The sequence below is a fragment of the Aplysia californica genome, unplaced genomic scaffold (assembly GCF_000002075.1).
Source record: "Aplysia californica isolate F4 #8 unplaced genomic scaffold, AplCal3.0 scaffold00238, whole genome shotgun sequence".
In the NCBI taxonomy this organism is placed as follows: Eukaryota; Metazoa; Mollusca; class Gastropoda; order Aplysiida; family Aplysiidae; genus Aplysia; species Aplysia californica.
The window spans coordinates 639,567-655,330 of record NW_004797508.1 but is presented as its reverse complement, the minus strand read 5'-3'; the positions used below and the strand labels follow the sequence as shown (position 1 = coordinate 655,330).

At 40.8% G+C, this 15,764-nt stretch overlaps 1 protein-coding gene across 2 annotated transcripts in view; it reads right to left on the bottom strand.

Annotated features, from left to right (window-relative positions):
- The window catches only part of LOC101847427 (alpha-L-fucosidase), a 23,616-nt gene extending 8,007 nt beyond the window's left edge, over window positions 1–15,609 (bottom strand). Inside the window, exons 1-8 of one of the 2 annotated variants that reach the window (XM_035970223.1) lie at window positions 15,553–15,609; window positions 12,125–12,317; window positions 10,557–10,663; window positions 5,914–6,044; window positions 5,179–5,309; window positions 4,172–4,269; window positions 1,566–1,698; window positions 730–900 (exon numbers count right to left, since the gene is read on the bottom strand). In XM_035970223.1, coding sequence (XP_035826116.1) covers window positions 730–900; window positions 1,566–1,698; window positions 4,172–4,269; window positions 5,179–5,309; window positions 5,914–6,044; window positions 10,557–10,663; window positions 12,125–12,317; window positions 15,553–15,559 — 971 coding nt within the window. In that variant the 5' untranslated portion in view covers window positions 15,560–15,609. Of the gene's footprint in view, window positions 1–729; window positions 901–1,565; window positions 1,699–4,171; window positions 4,270–5,178; window positions 5,310–5,913; window positions 6,045–10,556; window positions 10,664–12,124; window positions 12,318–15,103; window positions 15,362–15,552 lie in introns of those variants that run through there. The other variant, XM_005100170.3, reaches the window with a different exon arrangement.
- Window positions 15,610–15,764: the final 155 nt, after the last annotated feature.

Genomic DNA, 15,764 nt, shown 5'->3' with positions numbered 1-15,764 from the left:
GTAGTTTGAGCAAGCGTGGCCTAAAAATAAGCTTAACCCCCCTCCCTTACCTTATTTAGGCCATATGTGGCCTAAATAAGCACTCCCTTTATTGATACTAGGTAGGCCTACTTTTCAAGATGGCAGAGAAGATTGTATGGCAATAGAAACCAAGCATCAGATTTAAGTAAAGGTTGTCAAGAAGTCCTGCACTCAGTTGGAAATGAGTAAAAAATTTGGTATCTCCAACACAATTCTTTTCACATCCAAAAAAAAAATTGATATAAAATTGAAAATGCCAGCATTAAATGTCAGCCCGACAGAAAGTCACGAGTGCACTTTGCCAAATTTGAGAACATCGAGCTGGCATTGTCTCAATGGTTCCAGCAAGCAAGTGCCATGTCTCTTCCTACCTATGATCCCATCCTGAAGACAAAAGCAGATGAAATTGTAAAAGAACTCAGCCTTGACTTCAAATAAAACACAGAATGGTTGGATGGGTTCAAAAAGAGACACAGCATCACTCAAAAAGCTAAGTGAAGCGAATCTGCTAGAACAAATCTGTTTGTTACAGTTTCTTTTTCTACCATTTTACCATCACATTTACTACCCTTGATTTTCTTCAATACGTCTTTAGTTTATCGTGTTATTGGTTTACCTCTATTTTGAAAGTGTCAAACACATTTGTCATTCCCCGACCAGTTTGAGTTACATGTGCTTTACTGTACTGTACTACAAATAAATTCTTACCATACGTCAGAGTTGTGGGTGTCATTCTGGTAGGTCCAGGGTCGAGATCCATAGACCGCCTCACCAGTCACCCCCAGCCAGCTGCCCAGTTGTCTGAGTCGTTCTTCAAACACCGGATCTATTGTTCCATCTTTGGTTGGTCCAACGTTGATCAGAATATTCCCATTGCAGCTACAGATTTTTAACAGAGCAATGAAAATTAAAACAGTTACCAAATAGCATAATAACATTAACTTCTTGAGAACATGCAATCTGTTCATTCAACAATGCTTGAAGAGATACTGTTTTGGAGCACTTTAAATATAAAGATTCATTCATAATACTTACATATCAATTCTGTTCTCTTTATGTGAAACATATAAAAAGCAAGCAATAACATGCATATTACGAATATGAAATATGCAAATTCATATATTCCTGACTTGTGTCTGATGGTTAAACCTGTACCTCAACAATGCTTTTGACCTGATTCTGATCAAACATATGTGTGCCCTATGCCCTTAGACAATTAAGATCTCACACAAATGAAATGAGACAGAATGAAGAAAAAATTAACGTGATTCTTCCTATGACGAGTTCAAGCCAAAAAGGGTTTTTTTAAACATAATTGAGACATGAAAAGAGGTTTGAAAAGAAAATGTTAAAGAAAAGGATGCTGATATCAAAGACAGAGCCTTAAATAGTAAACAAAAATGATCCCTTAGAAATTCAGAACAGATTCAATCTGTATATCTCTTAGCCTATAAATAAGTAAAATCAATAACTGGCTTTAACAAATGTTAACAAACTGCATCAATGCATTGTAATCAACAAAGGTCTCCGTGATGAAGACAGACCTTATTGTGATGACAAGAGTTTCAAGGACCTCTTCAATGCTGAGTATTTGCTTCAGTTTCATGTCTCTTCGATATCCCCAAGATCTCGTATCCAGGGTCATTGCATTCTCAAACTTCCGTTTCTGTAAAACACCTGCACAAGAACATATAAGTATTGATAAGCCAAGTATGTCTGAAACATATATGAGACGGTCTGAGGAAACAAGGAACTTGTCGCTAAACCTCATACTGAGATATACAGTCGCACCTGCCCTGACGGCCACCTCTATAAGATGGTAACCTGTACAAACGGCCACTTTCCATTTCCCCCCTTGTGTTTTTTCTATATAATTTAACTGTGTAAAACGGGCACCTGTCCAACGCGGCTGCGGCCACCATATTTTAACACACAACCCCTATCATACTAAGCAATAACACCTGTCTTAGACGGCCACCTTAGTGACTCCATTACGTTTTGTCATAAATTGTGCATTGACCCCTGGCGTTGTGGGCGAGCCGTCATAATCTAATCACCTGTCGTTGTTGTTAGGTAGTCCCTCCAACCAATCATGTTGCGTAGGCCCCTCCCACTGTTGACCAATAGCTACCAATTTTCAGCTGCTGGTGAGGTAAGCATCTGATCCCTCATAACCCATAAGCCCCACCCAGAACTCGTACACAAATCGTAAGTGAGATGAGTGGTCACTGTTTACCCAGTCTGTAACAAAGTAACAAAGAACGTCAACATGAACTTGTGACAGAAGCGTCGCTCGTTCTTCGAGTGGTGGCGACCCATATGTTTGTTTTACCATAGCACTCGGTCCTCCTTGTCTGACACATTTCGTTTTATTGTCACCCTTGCACAAAATCAGCAACAAAATAAAAATAACAAACAAAATACAAACCAACAACAGCAACAAAAACAACAATTGCGGCTACTTTCGATTGGGAATGGGGTTTGTTTTCTTTATCTTGATCAGTCCTGCCTAAGACGGCCACCTGTCTTATACGGCCACTTTTCTCCTTGACAATGGGTGGCCGTCTTACAGAGGTTTGACTGTATCAGCAAAAATAGTCAGTGAGGTCAAATCTGGTCGATTTTGAGTCATGCATACCAGAGGATTCCCTGACTATTTTAGGATATAATTCAAGAGCTGTTTCTTGAAAAAAAAACACTTTAAAATAGTCAAACCTGTGTAAGAAGGCCACCCATTGTCAAGGAGAGAAGTGGCCGCATAAGACAGGTGGCTGTCTAAGGCAGGACTGATCAAGATGAAGAAAACAAACCATTCCCATCTGAGGTCTCCCAATCGAAAGTAGCTGCATTGTTATTGTTTTTGTTGTTGTTGTTGTTGTTGTTGTAGTTGGTTTGTATTTTGTTTGTAATTTTTATTTTGTTGCTGATTTTGCACAAGGGTGACAATAAAACTAAATGTATCAGACGAGGAAGACTGAGTGCTTTGTTAAAACAAACACAAGGGTCGCCACCACTCGGAGAACGAGCGAAGCTTCTGTCACAAGTTCATGTTGACGTCCTTTGCTACTTTGTTACAGATTGGGTAAACAGTGACCACTCATTTCACCTAAGTTCAGGCCGGGGCCTATGGGTTATGAGGGATCACACGCTTACCTCACCAGCAGCTGAAAATTGGTAGCTATTGGTCAACAGTGGGAGGGGCCTATGCAACACGATCGGTTGGAGTGACTACCTAACAACAACAACAGGTGATTGAATTATGACGGCTCGCCCACAACGCCAGGGGCCAATGCACTATTTATGACAAAACGTAATGGAGTCACTAAGGTGGCCGTCTAAGACAGGTGTTATTGCTTAGTGTGATAGGGGTTGTGTGTTAAAATATGGTGGCCGCGGCCACGTTGGACAGGTGCCCGTTCTACACAGTTAAATTAAATAGAAAAAACGCAAGGGGGAAATGGAATGTGGCCGTTTCTACAGGTGGCCGTCTTATAGAGGTAGCCGTCAGGGCAGGTTTAACTGTATTTTACTCATTTTATTTTCCATTTGCATTCAGATATTAAAAAGAAATAAATGGAGTAAATTTGAACAGTTTTTCTTAATACTTACATTATCACATTTTGTTACTCCAAAATGCAATATTTCAGCTTCTGGAAAAGATAATTTAAAAATTCAAAGTGCGTAATAATCAGGATGATCCCAGCTTTCAGAAAAACACAAAAACCCAAAATGGCCCAGTGACAACAAGTTCTTGATTTTCTCTGACCAGCTCAAAAAAATATATATTACATACATGGCATACACATTCTCTCTGTGTTCTTTTTCTTTTGTTAATACTAACACTTCAAGAGTCCTTTGCTAATTCAATGAACCCTAAATTGCCATTGTGATGTAGCCCACTTCATCAGTCATTACTAAGTTCACGAAAATTTCAGTTTATTCCTTCCTTTTTTTGAATCATCAAATCAGCCTGCTTCTACACAGAAGAGTACAACATCTGTAATAATTTTTTTTTTAAACAGGAGCGCACGCAAAAACGTTTGACTGAGCCAAAATTGATGAGGTTTACTGGTGTCTTCATTCTTTTATTTAGTATTTTACAAGTACAATTACATAAAAGATGGCCAGTAGTGGACAACATTACACTCACCAGGGTTGTATCTGTCATGGCAGGTGAGGAAACCTCCATGATGACATGCGATGCCATTTCCCCATCTGTCATTGGTCACCACAAAATCCTTCACAGGGCTGGGCCGGAAATGTTTTTTTAACAGGAGAGGGGGGGAAGTGGAAGGGAAACGACAAAATGCTCAGCTTTGACAAGAACATCAACAATTTATGTTTTAAAAAGACAATTTGAGGAGGGAGAAAGACACAAAGCGACAGAGTAAACTGATGGAAAATATCTAAAGTTTGGCCAGCTCTCAACCTGTACTTACAAAGCGAAAAGCCTATAACATCGAAAACTAGTGACATAAAATATAAATATAAGGCTGTGTCTATCTGTTTAGCCAAAGAAACCAAGACATGCCTAAGACAACCATTTTGCTTCTCCATAAAGAGTAGCCATCTCTGACAATTTCAACTGCCTTCTAATACAGCAATACAATGGTAAAGACTGAAAGATCCTATAGGAGTATAAAGAAATCATCATGAAACTACAAATGGAAAACACACAGGACTGCAAACTTTTATGTTCACACTGCCGTTGTTTTATGTCTCTACCAATTCACAGAATTTGCAGCTGAGTGAACAGAAGAAAAAACTGTAAAATATCTTTCCCAGGGATACAGATTCGTATTTGGCAAATCTAAAAATCAAAATCCACACCTTTCTATTGCAAGTACATAGCCGTGCCGTTAAACTAAGATGTCCTACAGATGTCCTAAGGCTACTTCATTTATGATCGGCTGGCTGATCAGATGTACTAAGCCAAAATTCAGAAAAAAATTATATATATTGTAATTTCTTAATGTATGATATCAGTTGCACATGCTTCAAAAATATTTAACAAAATCAAATTCTAAACGTTAAAAAAAGCAATAATTTGAATACAAATTTTCAAAGAACGAAAAAGTTTTTTCCTCTTTCCTGAAAAAAAAAAAAATGCTTTGTAGACTTAGAACAGTTGAACAGACTGCTGATGTTTTATGGTACCTGTCATTGTACAGCCAGGCCAGGAACTGGGTGCTGTTCCAGTAGGTGTCTGGGCCTTTGCTCCCATCTGACCACACAACATCTGGGTGGTAAGTGTTGACCAGTTCATACAGTTCTGGAAGTGTTTTGCCCTAATATAAAAAGTGATTACACGGATTTTGTAATTTTACATACTTGAAGGTAATGATAGATAGTACAGTTGAGTGTTTGTGTGTGTGTGAGTGTGTGTGTGTGTGTGTGTGTGTGTGTGTGTGTGTGTGCGCGCGCGCGCATGTGCGTGTGTGTGCGCGATAAAGCAGTATGGAGTAAAGATCCACAGAGAATTAATTTTTTTTCAAAATAAACATTCCAGAAAAAATAACATTAATCCTATAATAAAGAAACCATCATATTACTGACAAATTAAAAATTGTGGAAAAAAGACATACATCCAGACACATACTGATAGTTTATACCTTAGTGTTGTTATTGAAAAGTCAAATATACTTTTCTTTTTTAAACAGTTTGATTTAGATGTAAAACCCCTTATAAAACATGCATGGCCATTATTTAAATTTTACAAAACCTGCCCTGCTGCCATTTACTTCATTTGTCTATGAGCATAATACTAGACAAAATTTTAATTCCCTCTTTAAATTAAAAAAATGTCTTCCCCAAGAAGGTAAACACTAACACTCATTATCATACACAGAAAGAATGGTAATATTCATAGAGATATACAATTGGCCAACTTACTGAAACAAAATCTGTTGTGGTAAAGTTGTTCTTCACATCATTAAGGTACAGTGGGTTGAACCATTCAAACAATGAATGATAAATACCATACCTCAGATTGGGAAACTGCCGCACAGCCTTTGCAAGATCACCTAGGGTAAAGAGAAACAAAAAAGAAAACATAATCCAACAAACCCCTAAAGTAAAATCCGATGAAAACAAGACTGAGCATGCAATTAAACATACACATAAAGACGCAGCATACACTGCTTTTATGAACACTACCACCAATATCATTACTTCTATAACTCTATAACTAGAGTAGCAACAGGGTTATGCGACAGGGGGGTCAGCGCAACAATTATGTGGTATGAACCAATTTAAACACGCTAGAGTGTTCCCACCTTTATCAACATCCGGCAGCACCTTTTCAAGTCGCACGAGATTCTTGGCTGGTCGCTGTGGTTTTTTACTGCACGTACACAGAGGCAAATTATTTCCAGGCTTGCTGATTATGTATTGTAACAGTGCATCGACCTGCAGTTGTAAGGCTGTTAATGCATTTTATGAAGATGTGTATACTTGTACTACACACTGAGCAGTGTGTCGTGTGTGTAGCATCAGTGCTAAGCAAAGCACGGGGCCGTTCAGCCTCTCTAAGGGGATGGATGGGGGTAGGATAGGAGCGTAGTACCGACATGGCGTCTGGTAAGGCGGGGTTTTGCGCCTCAGACCTCTGCAACAAGGCAATATTATATATATTGCCTCAAGGCCCACACCAGCCACCTGACACAGCCTCAGGACCAGGTATTCTTTGAGGCCATCAAGCCAGCGTGGCAAGAGGGGGTAAGGAAGTTGGTGACACCACGGAATCCGTCACACTGATGACGTTTGCCGGCGTCCTGAAGAAGGCCTGGACAACAGCAGCTCCGCTGGAAACAGCCAAGAGGGTATTCATTAAGTCAGGGCTGTTTCCCTACAATCCTGACGTTGTCATCACAAGTGACAAGCTGAATCCAGCTGCACCTTCACAGGGTCCCCTGTCCCTACCCTCCACTTGTCACCCACCTCGTCTGCCTCTGCCCCATCCACCTTGTTTGCCTCTGAGCCATCCACGATGTCACAAACTTGCCTTCATCGACTCCAGGAAATATTATCCATGAACTTTAAACTTGGGGAGGAGAAGGTGGACCTGTATCTCAAGAGGTATGACAATGGATACGACCTCAAGATCGACCCCGACTACATGTGGTCCAGTCTGATGGACAATATTGAACAACTGGCTCCTCTGCTCCTCCAGCCATCAGAAAGAGCCTTGGAACCTCAGACCCCCTCCAGGCAGATGACTATCGACAAGGTGCTCACATTACTGTCATGTTCAAAGAACAAGGCCGTTAGAAAGCCTCCGCCACCTGTGCCACTGTCCATCAGTGGAAATAACTAGAAAAAGATGATACCCACGAAGAAGAGGATGGCGGAAGAAGAACAACAGCAGAAGGAAGAGAGAAAGAAGCAAAGGGAGCAGAGAAAGATGGAACGGCTAGCACAAGCTGAAGAAAAGAAGGAACGCCAAATACAGAAGAAAAAAACAAAGGGAGCAGGCAACGAAAGAGAAAGAGGAGAAGAAGAGAAGAATTCAGGAGAAGAAGATGAATGCTTTGGTTGTGGCCTCACAGAAGAAGAAAGGATGAAGATTCCTCTGACTCAGGGGAAGAGCCGGTGTACGACGACAGCACCGACGATTGTGGGGACATTACAGTCGACTGTGCTGGGTGTGGAGCCACCACCACAGGACAAGTAGGGTGCACCCAGTGCATGCTTTGTGACAACTGGTAATATGGGGTGCCCACTATGGATAGGACCGGCCGATTGGCCTGATCGCCCGACTCGGTCGCCTAAAAAACAAACGCGTTTGCTTTCAGTTTCAGGCGACTGAGTCGGGCGATCGGCCCGATCCAGCCGTAGTGGGCACTCCGTATAACACGCCAACTGTGTTAAACAGATGGACCTGAAGGACAAGACTCAGGAAGACCTGGATGCCATGGACATAGAGCTCTTCTACTGTGTTCACTAATCTCCCCATCCCAATTCGTTTCATACAATTGGTGTGAACAATATCTTTGTTTATCCATGTTCAATTAGATCCACTTTGCAGGTCTAATATAATTTAATTCATGATTTTCAGAGTTATCTAGACTCATTAACAGATTACAGTTTCCATTGTAAGCGTTGGCTTCAGTTAGTTTTTGTTTTCTTTCTCTTTTGGCTATACATAAAAACTGAGTGTCTCTTGTAACTTAACTCTTGTGTAATTTGTTAGAATATTTCCTCCTTTGTTGTTAGAAAATCATACACTAGCCTATAAAATTCTAATAAGAAGTTATTAGGGCATGTTGCAAGACCCACTCTATCCTATCGCGTAGCCCCTCCATAAAACCCGCCACCCTCCAGCAGGAACGCGCATCCCCGCTGATTGTGACTTGTCGCACACACCCGCCCTCACTTTGCCACACAAATACCACTACGGAGGGAGACAGGCAAACAAGGTAGGCACGGCGCGCTGGGCCGACGATAGCAGACGAAATTTGCTTCTCATCAGTTATTGTGCGGTTACCTCCCCTCTCACCGGGGACCGGCAAGGTCACTTTTTATGCTTAGGGTAGCGCAGACTACCTCCTCTACTCTTTTTGTTTTTGTTTTTGGTAAGTGTTTTACGGCGCTCGCAACTGCATAAGGTCATATGAGCGCGCGGGACACACCTAATATTTTCAGTTGGTAGGAAATTTTGAATTTTGCCCGGGTGGGAGCAGAAAGTGGAAACGAAAGCAGACAACACTGACAACAGAACATTGCTAGAGAGCAGGAAAGGAGGTGAAAGGAAACAATTTTAGAGAAGAAATTTTTTGGTCGCTACACGGATTCGAACCTGGGACCTTTGAATGAGAGGCCAACACCTTAACCTCTAGCGAGAGCCTCCCTCCTCTACTCTACCACTGTCATCACATGATATGAATATGATATTTTAATTACTTATCTGTATTACACACTCTTCAGACCTCAGAATTCAAACAAAGGAACTATTCAACATGTTTCAGAACATGACAGAGGCGGATTTTCATGATTTTTAATTTAAGGGGGCTTCATCCAAAAAGTCCCAACTCGGCTCAAAATTATGGATTTTGAGTTGTAGGTATTTTTAGCTTCTTCAGCCTCTCTTACAACTATTTCATAGCATTAGAACCCCCTAAGGTTTATTTCTTCCCATACCGGGCATGTTTGTCACCACCATTTCCTCGTAAAGTCAATCTTTTATTTTTCTTCATTGCCCATTTTCTCAATACGCAGTTTTTCTATATACTTTTTATAACTCCACCATTTTTTATGCAATCTTCATGAAATTTTCACAGGATGAAGAATACTGAAAATTTATCAGTTTAATTTTTTATTTTATATCCAGGAAAAATAAGTGCGGTGTTCATTTCATAATATCAATAAAATCCAATATGGCCGCCGTAGCCATGGAAACGAAACTTTTTTTTCAAATGTGATTGCGGATTTTAAGATTCCTTACTGTGCTTGTTATATTATGTGTGAAATTTGGTAAAATTTGCTCTCCAGTAAAAGTAATAAGCGAGATAGCCTTCAGGTAAAGCCCCCCCGCCCCCCTCAAAAAAAAAACTTAAACAATTGTTGGTTTCCTATTCCACTTTTTTATAATGTGACTGTCTGCTGTTCAATATAGATTCAAAGCTGCACAGATTTTTAAAAAAGTGAATTCCCCAAATAGTATGGTACATGCAGCATCGGGTCTCTATTAACATTATATTTCTTATCAACATGTTGGCCCACAGTGTGTACCATAACTTTTACAAACAGAACCTTGTCACATGATGCTAGTGTGGTCTCAGTCTCAAAGAGAAAAATATTTTTGAAATGGCATAAAAACCTAACTTTTAGACTTCAGATATCACAAAAGAGGAGGTGAGTGGGATAGGACTACATAGTAAAAATATAACAATATTATGCCAGTTTCCATCAAACCAACCACAATTAAATTATGCAAATTAAAAAAAACAAAAACAACATAAAGTGTCCATGTCGTAAAGTAAATCTACCAAGGAATATAACTTAAGCAAAACTTGCACCAGTTTAGATCCCTCTAAAGTAGTTCCGTTTCTATTCCAATTTCGGTCATTGTCACATGACAAATTGAACTTTGCTTTGAGTCTTCAACACAACAATACGAAAGCTAGAACAACAACCAAACATATATATATATATATCTTTCTTGAGTCATTCGGTCTGTTTCATGCCATCTACTTACAACTTAGTGTGTGGAAGATAGTATGAACTAAAATCACAAGTCCATAGATAGGCACTCTGAAACGCCAGTAGCAGATTTCAGGACAGTCAAATTCCAACAGATATCAGAGTGACTGTTCCAATAATGTATTGCAGAATTAGGAATAAGGGTTTATTCAACATCTTTACAGAATCGGTCTGAACACTACCAGTACCAGTCTGAAACATAAAGAATGAAAAAAACCCAGACATTATGATAACAACCACACAAAGAGACACTACAAACATGTGACACACGAACAATCTTTTCACAAAACATTTGCAACTATATGCTGTCCATAACACTTTCACAACACACTCACCAACAAGATCTCTCCCTGGTCCCACATCCATAGAGTTCCAATTGAAAGAATGTTTAGATGGCCAACTTGTAAATCCCTCGTGGTGCTTTGTCACATGGACAATGTATCTGGGGAGACACAAGTGCTAAATTGAGACCAAATCAAAATATAATCTGCAGCACTGAAGCAATTAAAATTGAGGTCGTAAAAACGTAATGGAATTAGAATGCAATTATGATGAACAAAATAAACCAAACTCAGATCAGATCTGAATATAGAAGAATGATTGTGTATTTGTCAATAGAACCCTCAATAAATTTTCTCTTTTTACAGCAGGATAATTTTATATGATATTGCAGTCTGGACATAAAAAAATGGATAATCCAACTAAAAAGAACCGTTCCTGTTTGTATGAGCTTACGTGTGATTGTAAGCAAGTAAGCCTCCAATAGTACCAAATCAAATGGGTTTGAGAGCCACTATAATTCTACAAAACAACCCGAGTTTTCAAACAGGGCCATTCGTTCCACAGTCCAGCATGATACCAACTGAGCTAATGGGAGCGTCCAGGGATTATCAGTGCCTGTTTTAAGTTTTAAAAGAAAACAGAAAAAAACTCAATGATTAGCAAGAAGAGAGTGCCAAAAGCACTTCATGGATACAGAAAAAAAACAGCCATAATATACAGACTAGCAAGTGGATAGATGGACATGCAGCATTTCTCAAAGGCTCAATCAGATCTAAATCACAAGACAACATCTGCCATTCTTAATAATTTACATAAAGGTCAGAAAAAAAGAAAGCAGAGTGCGTAGGTATGCCAGAAAAGCAGCAGTACTGTACATTCACTGCGGTACACTGTATGGTTAGTTTGTTGGTTTTTTTTAGTAGACATTTTACAGCACTCGCAACTGCATAAGGTCATATGAGCGCCAAGGGGTGGATGTCAAAAGAGAAGTCTTTATAGGGAATCGGGCTTACTCTGCTCACCTCTCTAGCTTCAACAGCACAAAGTCTGTTTCGACTTTCAAGGCACCCCGGAAATAGCGGGTCACAAGAGTGTGACAAACATACAAAAGAAGTAAAGGAAAATGACGATACAAAGGATTAAGAAAGAAAAAGCAACAGTTCCCTGTTGTAGTTCATGCACAGTTATGAGCGTGACATTGTTGAATTAGCCCATTTACAATTCTATAGTGCATAAGAACGAGAAATGTCCCCCCTTTGGGAATGGCCTAAAGACACTTTGATAGTCACTGGCACTGCCCCGGGGGGACATTTAGTTTCGTCCACAGATTTACTTACTTATGTTTAGCAAAGAATAACAAAGAGTGCTTTTGTCAATACTAAAAGAGTCAGAACCACTTAAAAAAAATAAAGGTAATAAAAACATTGTCTTACGAGCAGCCAGGTCTGGTATTCGGAGCACAAATCTAACTTGGACCTAAATTTTCCTTGGCCAGCAATAACATATTATGATTGTCCTAAAAACAACTTGTTCATGTGGAACCAAGTACTTTAAAAGCCTTTAAATGACCTTCGATAATTGCTTCTAAAAGTGTCTGTCTGAGGGAGACTGTCTGACTCACCTTGCTCCTGATGCATTAAAGATTTCTGCCCAATGCATCGGGTTATAGATGCCTGCAGGGGGGTTAAATTCCTTGGCAAAGTCAGCATAAGTCCAATCTGGTGGATAGTTTTTCTTCATAAAGTCCACCACTTGTTTTCTTGGTGCAGAACCTTTCCACTGCCACCAGAACCATTCACTGTTAAAACTTGGAACTGAAAAAAGTAAAGGCATTGACAGACACTTGCACATTATCTTTTTTTTTTTTTCAATTATAGGCCATCATTAAAAATGTCATTTCATAGGCAGGCCTATGACAGTGCAGTTTTGTGGTAGCTTAAGGACTAAACCCTTGATGAAATATTCTGAGATTGAAGAACATGATGCTGGTTAGGGCAGAGAAAATTTGCTACAGTTCAAACACTTTTTAGAGCCCATAAGAAATTTGCAGATTTTCGAGGAGAATCTAAAAAGAAAAGGAATCAACGATAAAATGGTGTCTTCAGTTGAGAAAAAAATTCGTATTAGAACAGGAATGACATACAACAGCTTCTGTTTAATAAATCTCAAACCAAGTACAGTCGAAACTGTTAATGGAAATCTGTGAGTAAAACTGAAGCTTGTCATAATGGATTCTCCCCACTCCCCCCTTGATAAATTCCTCTTTAATTACCTCTTATAAGACGGAAACCTGTCTAATGCGGAAATAGAATGAGAAAGAGAAATTCCTTCCGTTCCAAGGGTCTTTACCTGTCTTTAGAGGAATAACGCTTTACCCCTCATCCCTGATTAGAAGCAAAACCATCCTTTTTGGTTCCATCTGCTATAAACCCCTTCACGCCATGCCGCCAAGCGAGGAGGGGGAGATGGGGTGCAATTTGGGGGTAGATGTTACACCACCCTTGTGAGCCCTTAGCAATGGGAATGGTCAGGTTGGAGTGGGTATGAAATCTCAGCAGTGCTCCTTGTGAAAGTTCTCAAGTGTCACTCCAGCATGGAAACTTTCATGGGCAACCCGAGGCCAGGTGAGAAATTAGTTTGAAGACCTGATTGTATAGTCAGCTGAAAAAGTGTTCTCCAAAGCATTTTTACATCCACGGGAGGGGTGACATTGCTTGTGCTTATTACACCCATGGGTGGGGCTAAGGGTGGAAGCAAAGGAGATGTTCTAACGTTTCTGTTTCTAATAGGTGAAACAGTGGTCTAATGAAATACAAGCACTGGTGGCAATGAATAAATTGGACAGACACATGATGCAATTATCAGAAAGGATAGCACTTGAGAAGTGTGAAATTTTGAACCTTGCTTGCTGACCGGACAAGAGACCAATGATTTCAACAACTGGGCTTCTGAAACCCTCCTCAATCTCCCTCTAAACTCCCACGTCTATGATGGAAAATGTAGGGGAATATCATTCAGTAGCAACAAGACTACATCATGTATGTGCCATCATTCATATCTGTTCTTTGTGCCCATTATTATTCTTTCCCTTATTTGTCAATCATATTCATCTGCTTTATTTCTGTTCCGTTTCTGTCCCAGTCACGCATTATCTGACGTATGTCTTCATTGTGTTTGATTATTAAAGTCTTCGTCAAGTCACAAAGAGTGTTGGCATTTATTTTTATGAAGACATAGAAGACATATATATCTTAACCACCATCCCTTGCCCTGCCCCTGGCTGCAACGTGGAATAGTCTGCATCTACACCGACCGAGGTGTTGACACGCCTCATTGACATCCACGCCACCACAGCCCATGCAGCACGAACCAACGCACCGACTGCGGCAACCAAGGCTGAGAAAGTGCAACACCCTGTCGTGTCTGCATCCGGAACGGGCGAGGCGAGGTAAAACTTTACCCAACGGTGGGCCGACTACAAACAAGCGGCTCGCCTCACAGGTGCAGACATTGTCTTCCAGCTTCTCGAGTGCTGCGACGAGTCGCTACGAAAAGACCTCACAAGGACATTCTGCGCCCTAGCCTCCAGCGAAGAGGACACTGTCCTAAAGAACATCAAGAACCTGGCGGTGCGCCAGGAAAATGTCATGGTAGCACGGGTACAGCAACATCAAATGAGGCAAGACCGGGACGAGCCTGTCAGAGCCTTTGCCACCTGCCTCAGGGGCCAGGCCGGGGTTTGCAAGATAAAATGCCCTAGTGTATACAGACCCGGTAACCGGGAACAAAGTCACAAAGTATACAGACCCGGTAGGGGAACTCTTTTGTGATTTCGGAAAGTTTCAGCGCCCTCTTGGCTCAGGGTAGACCTAGGTTCTTCTACATCTATGGCCGTCGATGAACAATTGTTTTTCCTCCGTTTTGGAGTTGGAGGAATCACAATTTGAAGAAAAGAACAATGTAATTCCAATCGAGCAGTCACCCTCTCTCTCTCTCTCTCTGAGCTCTCTCTCTCCTCTGTGTATCGCTCGCCTTTGTTGGTCTCTGCCTTTCTTTCACCCCACCTATTTCCCACTCTATCTTTCTCTCATTCCCTCCTGCCAACTGGGGCATGTCATACATACATTTTGCTAGCACCTCTCTCTCTCTCTCTCTCTCTCTCTCTCTCTCTCACGTACACACACACACACACACACACACACACACACACACACTACCGGGTCTGGGCGCTGAAACTTTCCGAAATCACAAAAGAGTTTGTTCCCGGTTACCGGGTCTGTATACACTTTGATGCTAGAATCTCAGTATTTCTGGACCGGTCGAGGATAGCATATTTACAAATTTCCCAAAATGGCGTGATGTGACAGCGATGGGCGTGTACCCAGAGATAGGGGATACCCACGAGCAATAATAACAAGAGACACTTCGCCAAATTCAGAAATTATCAAAGGGATTTCGAGTGATTCCTACTGTTTTCGAGTGTTTCCTAGATCTAGAACTAGATCTAGATCTAGTGTTTTTGGGTGTTTCCTTGTGTTTTCGAGAAAAATAAACACCGGTCTGAGTTACACTAGTCTACACATGCAGTGAGTAGGCCTACCTGAGAATACACCCCAGTGGATAAAAATTCCAATTTTTCCTTCATCGTACCAGCTCGGCAATGGTCTCGAGTCCAGTGAATCCCAGTTAGGCTCATATCTCTTAGACTGCACGCACAAAACGCAAAAAACAAATGTCACAAAGACTTCTAATGTAAAGGGGAGGGGCATTTTGCGAGTCAAGTGTCTCCTCCTGCCTTACAAGAATATCGGATTTTCCCGTAAACTTATTATAGTCTCTGGTCATAACAAAACGCCGGAAATTGGCTAGAAAATGCCAGGTTTTCTTTCTTTTTAAAGTGAAGTTGAAAAAAAAAAATGATACTGACATTTAGCATCTAATCTTTAAAAAAAAAAAGGTGGGGATAACTCTATGGGGGAATCAAATATGATAATAACGTACTGTAACTTAGAATAAGAGCATTAGTAATATGATATGAAAAATACAAACACCACATATCATGTTCATTAACACTGCTTGCACCAGTGGTGGAACACGTCGTCGTCGTTGAGTATCACGACGAGAGCACCCCCGCCCCCAAACACACAAAACCCAAGAACAAAACTAGCAACACACACATACACGCGCACGAGCGTGCTCACACACACACACACACACACACACACACACACACACACACACACACACACATACACACACAC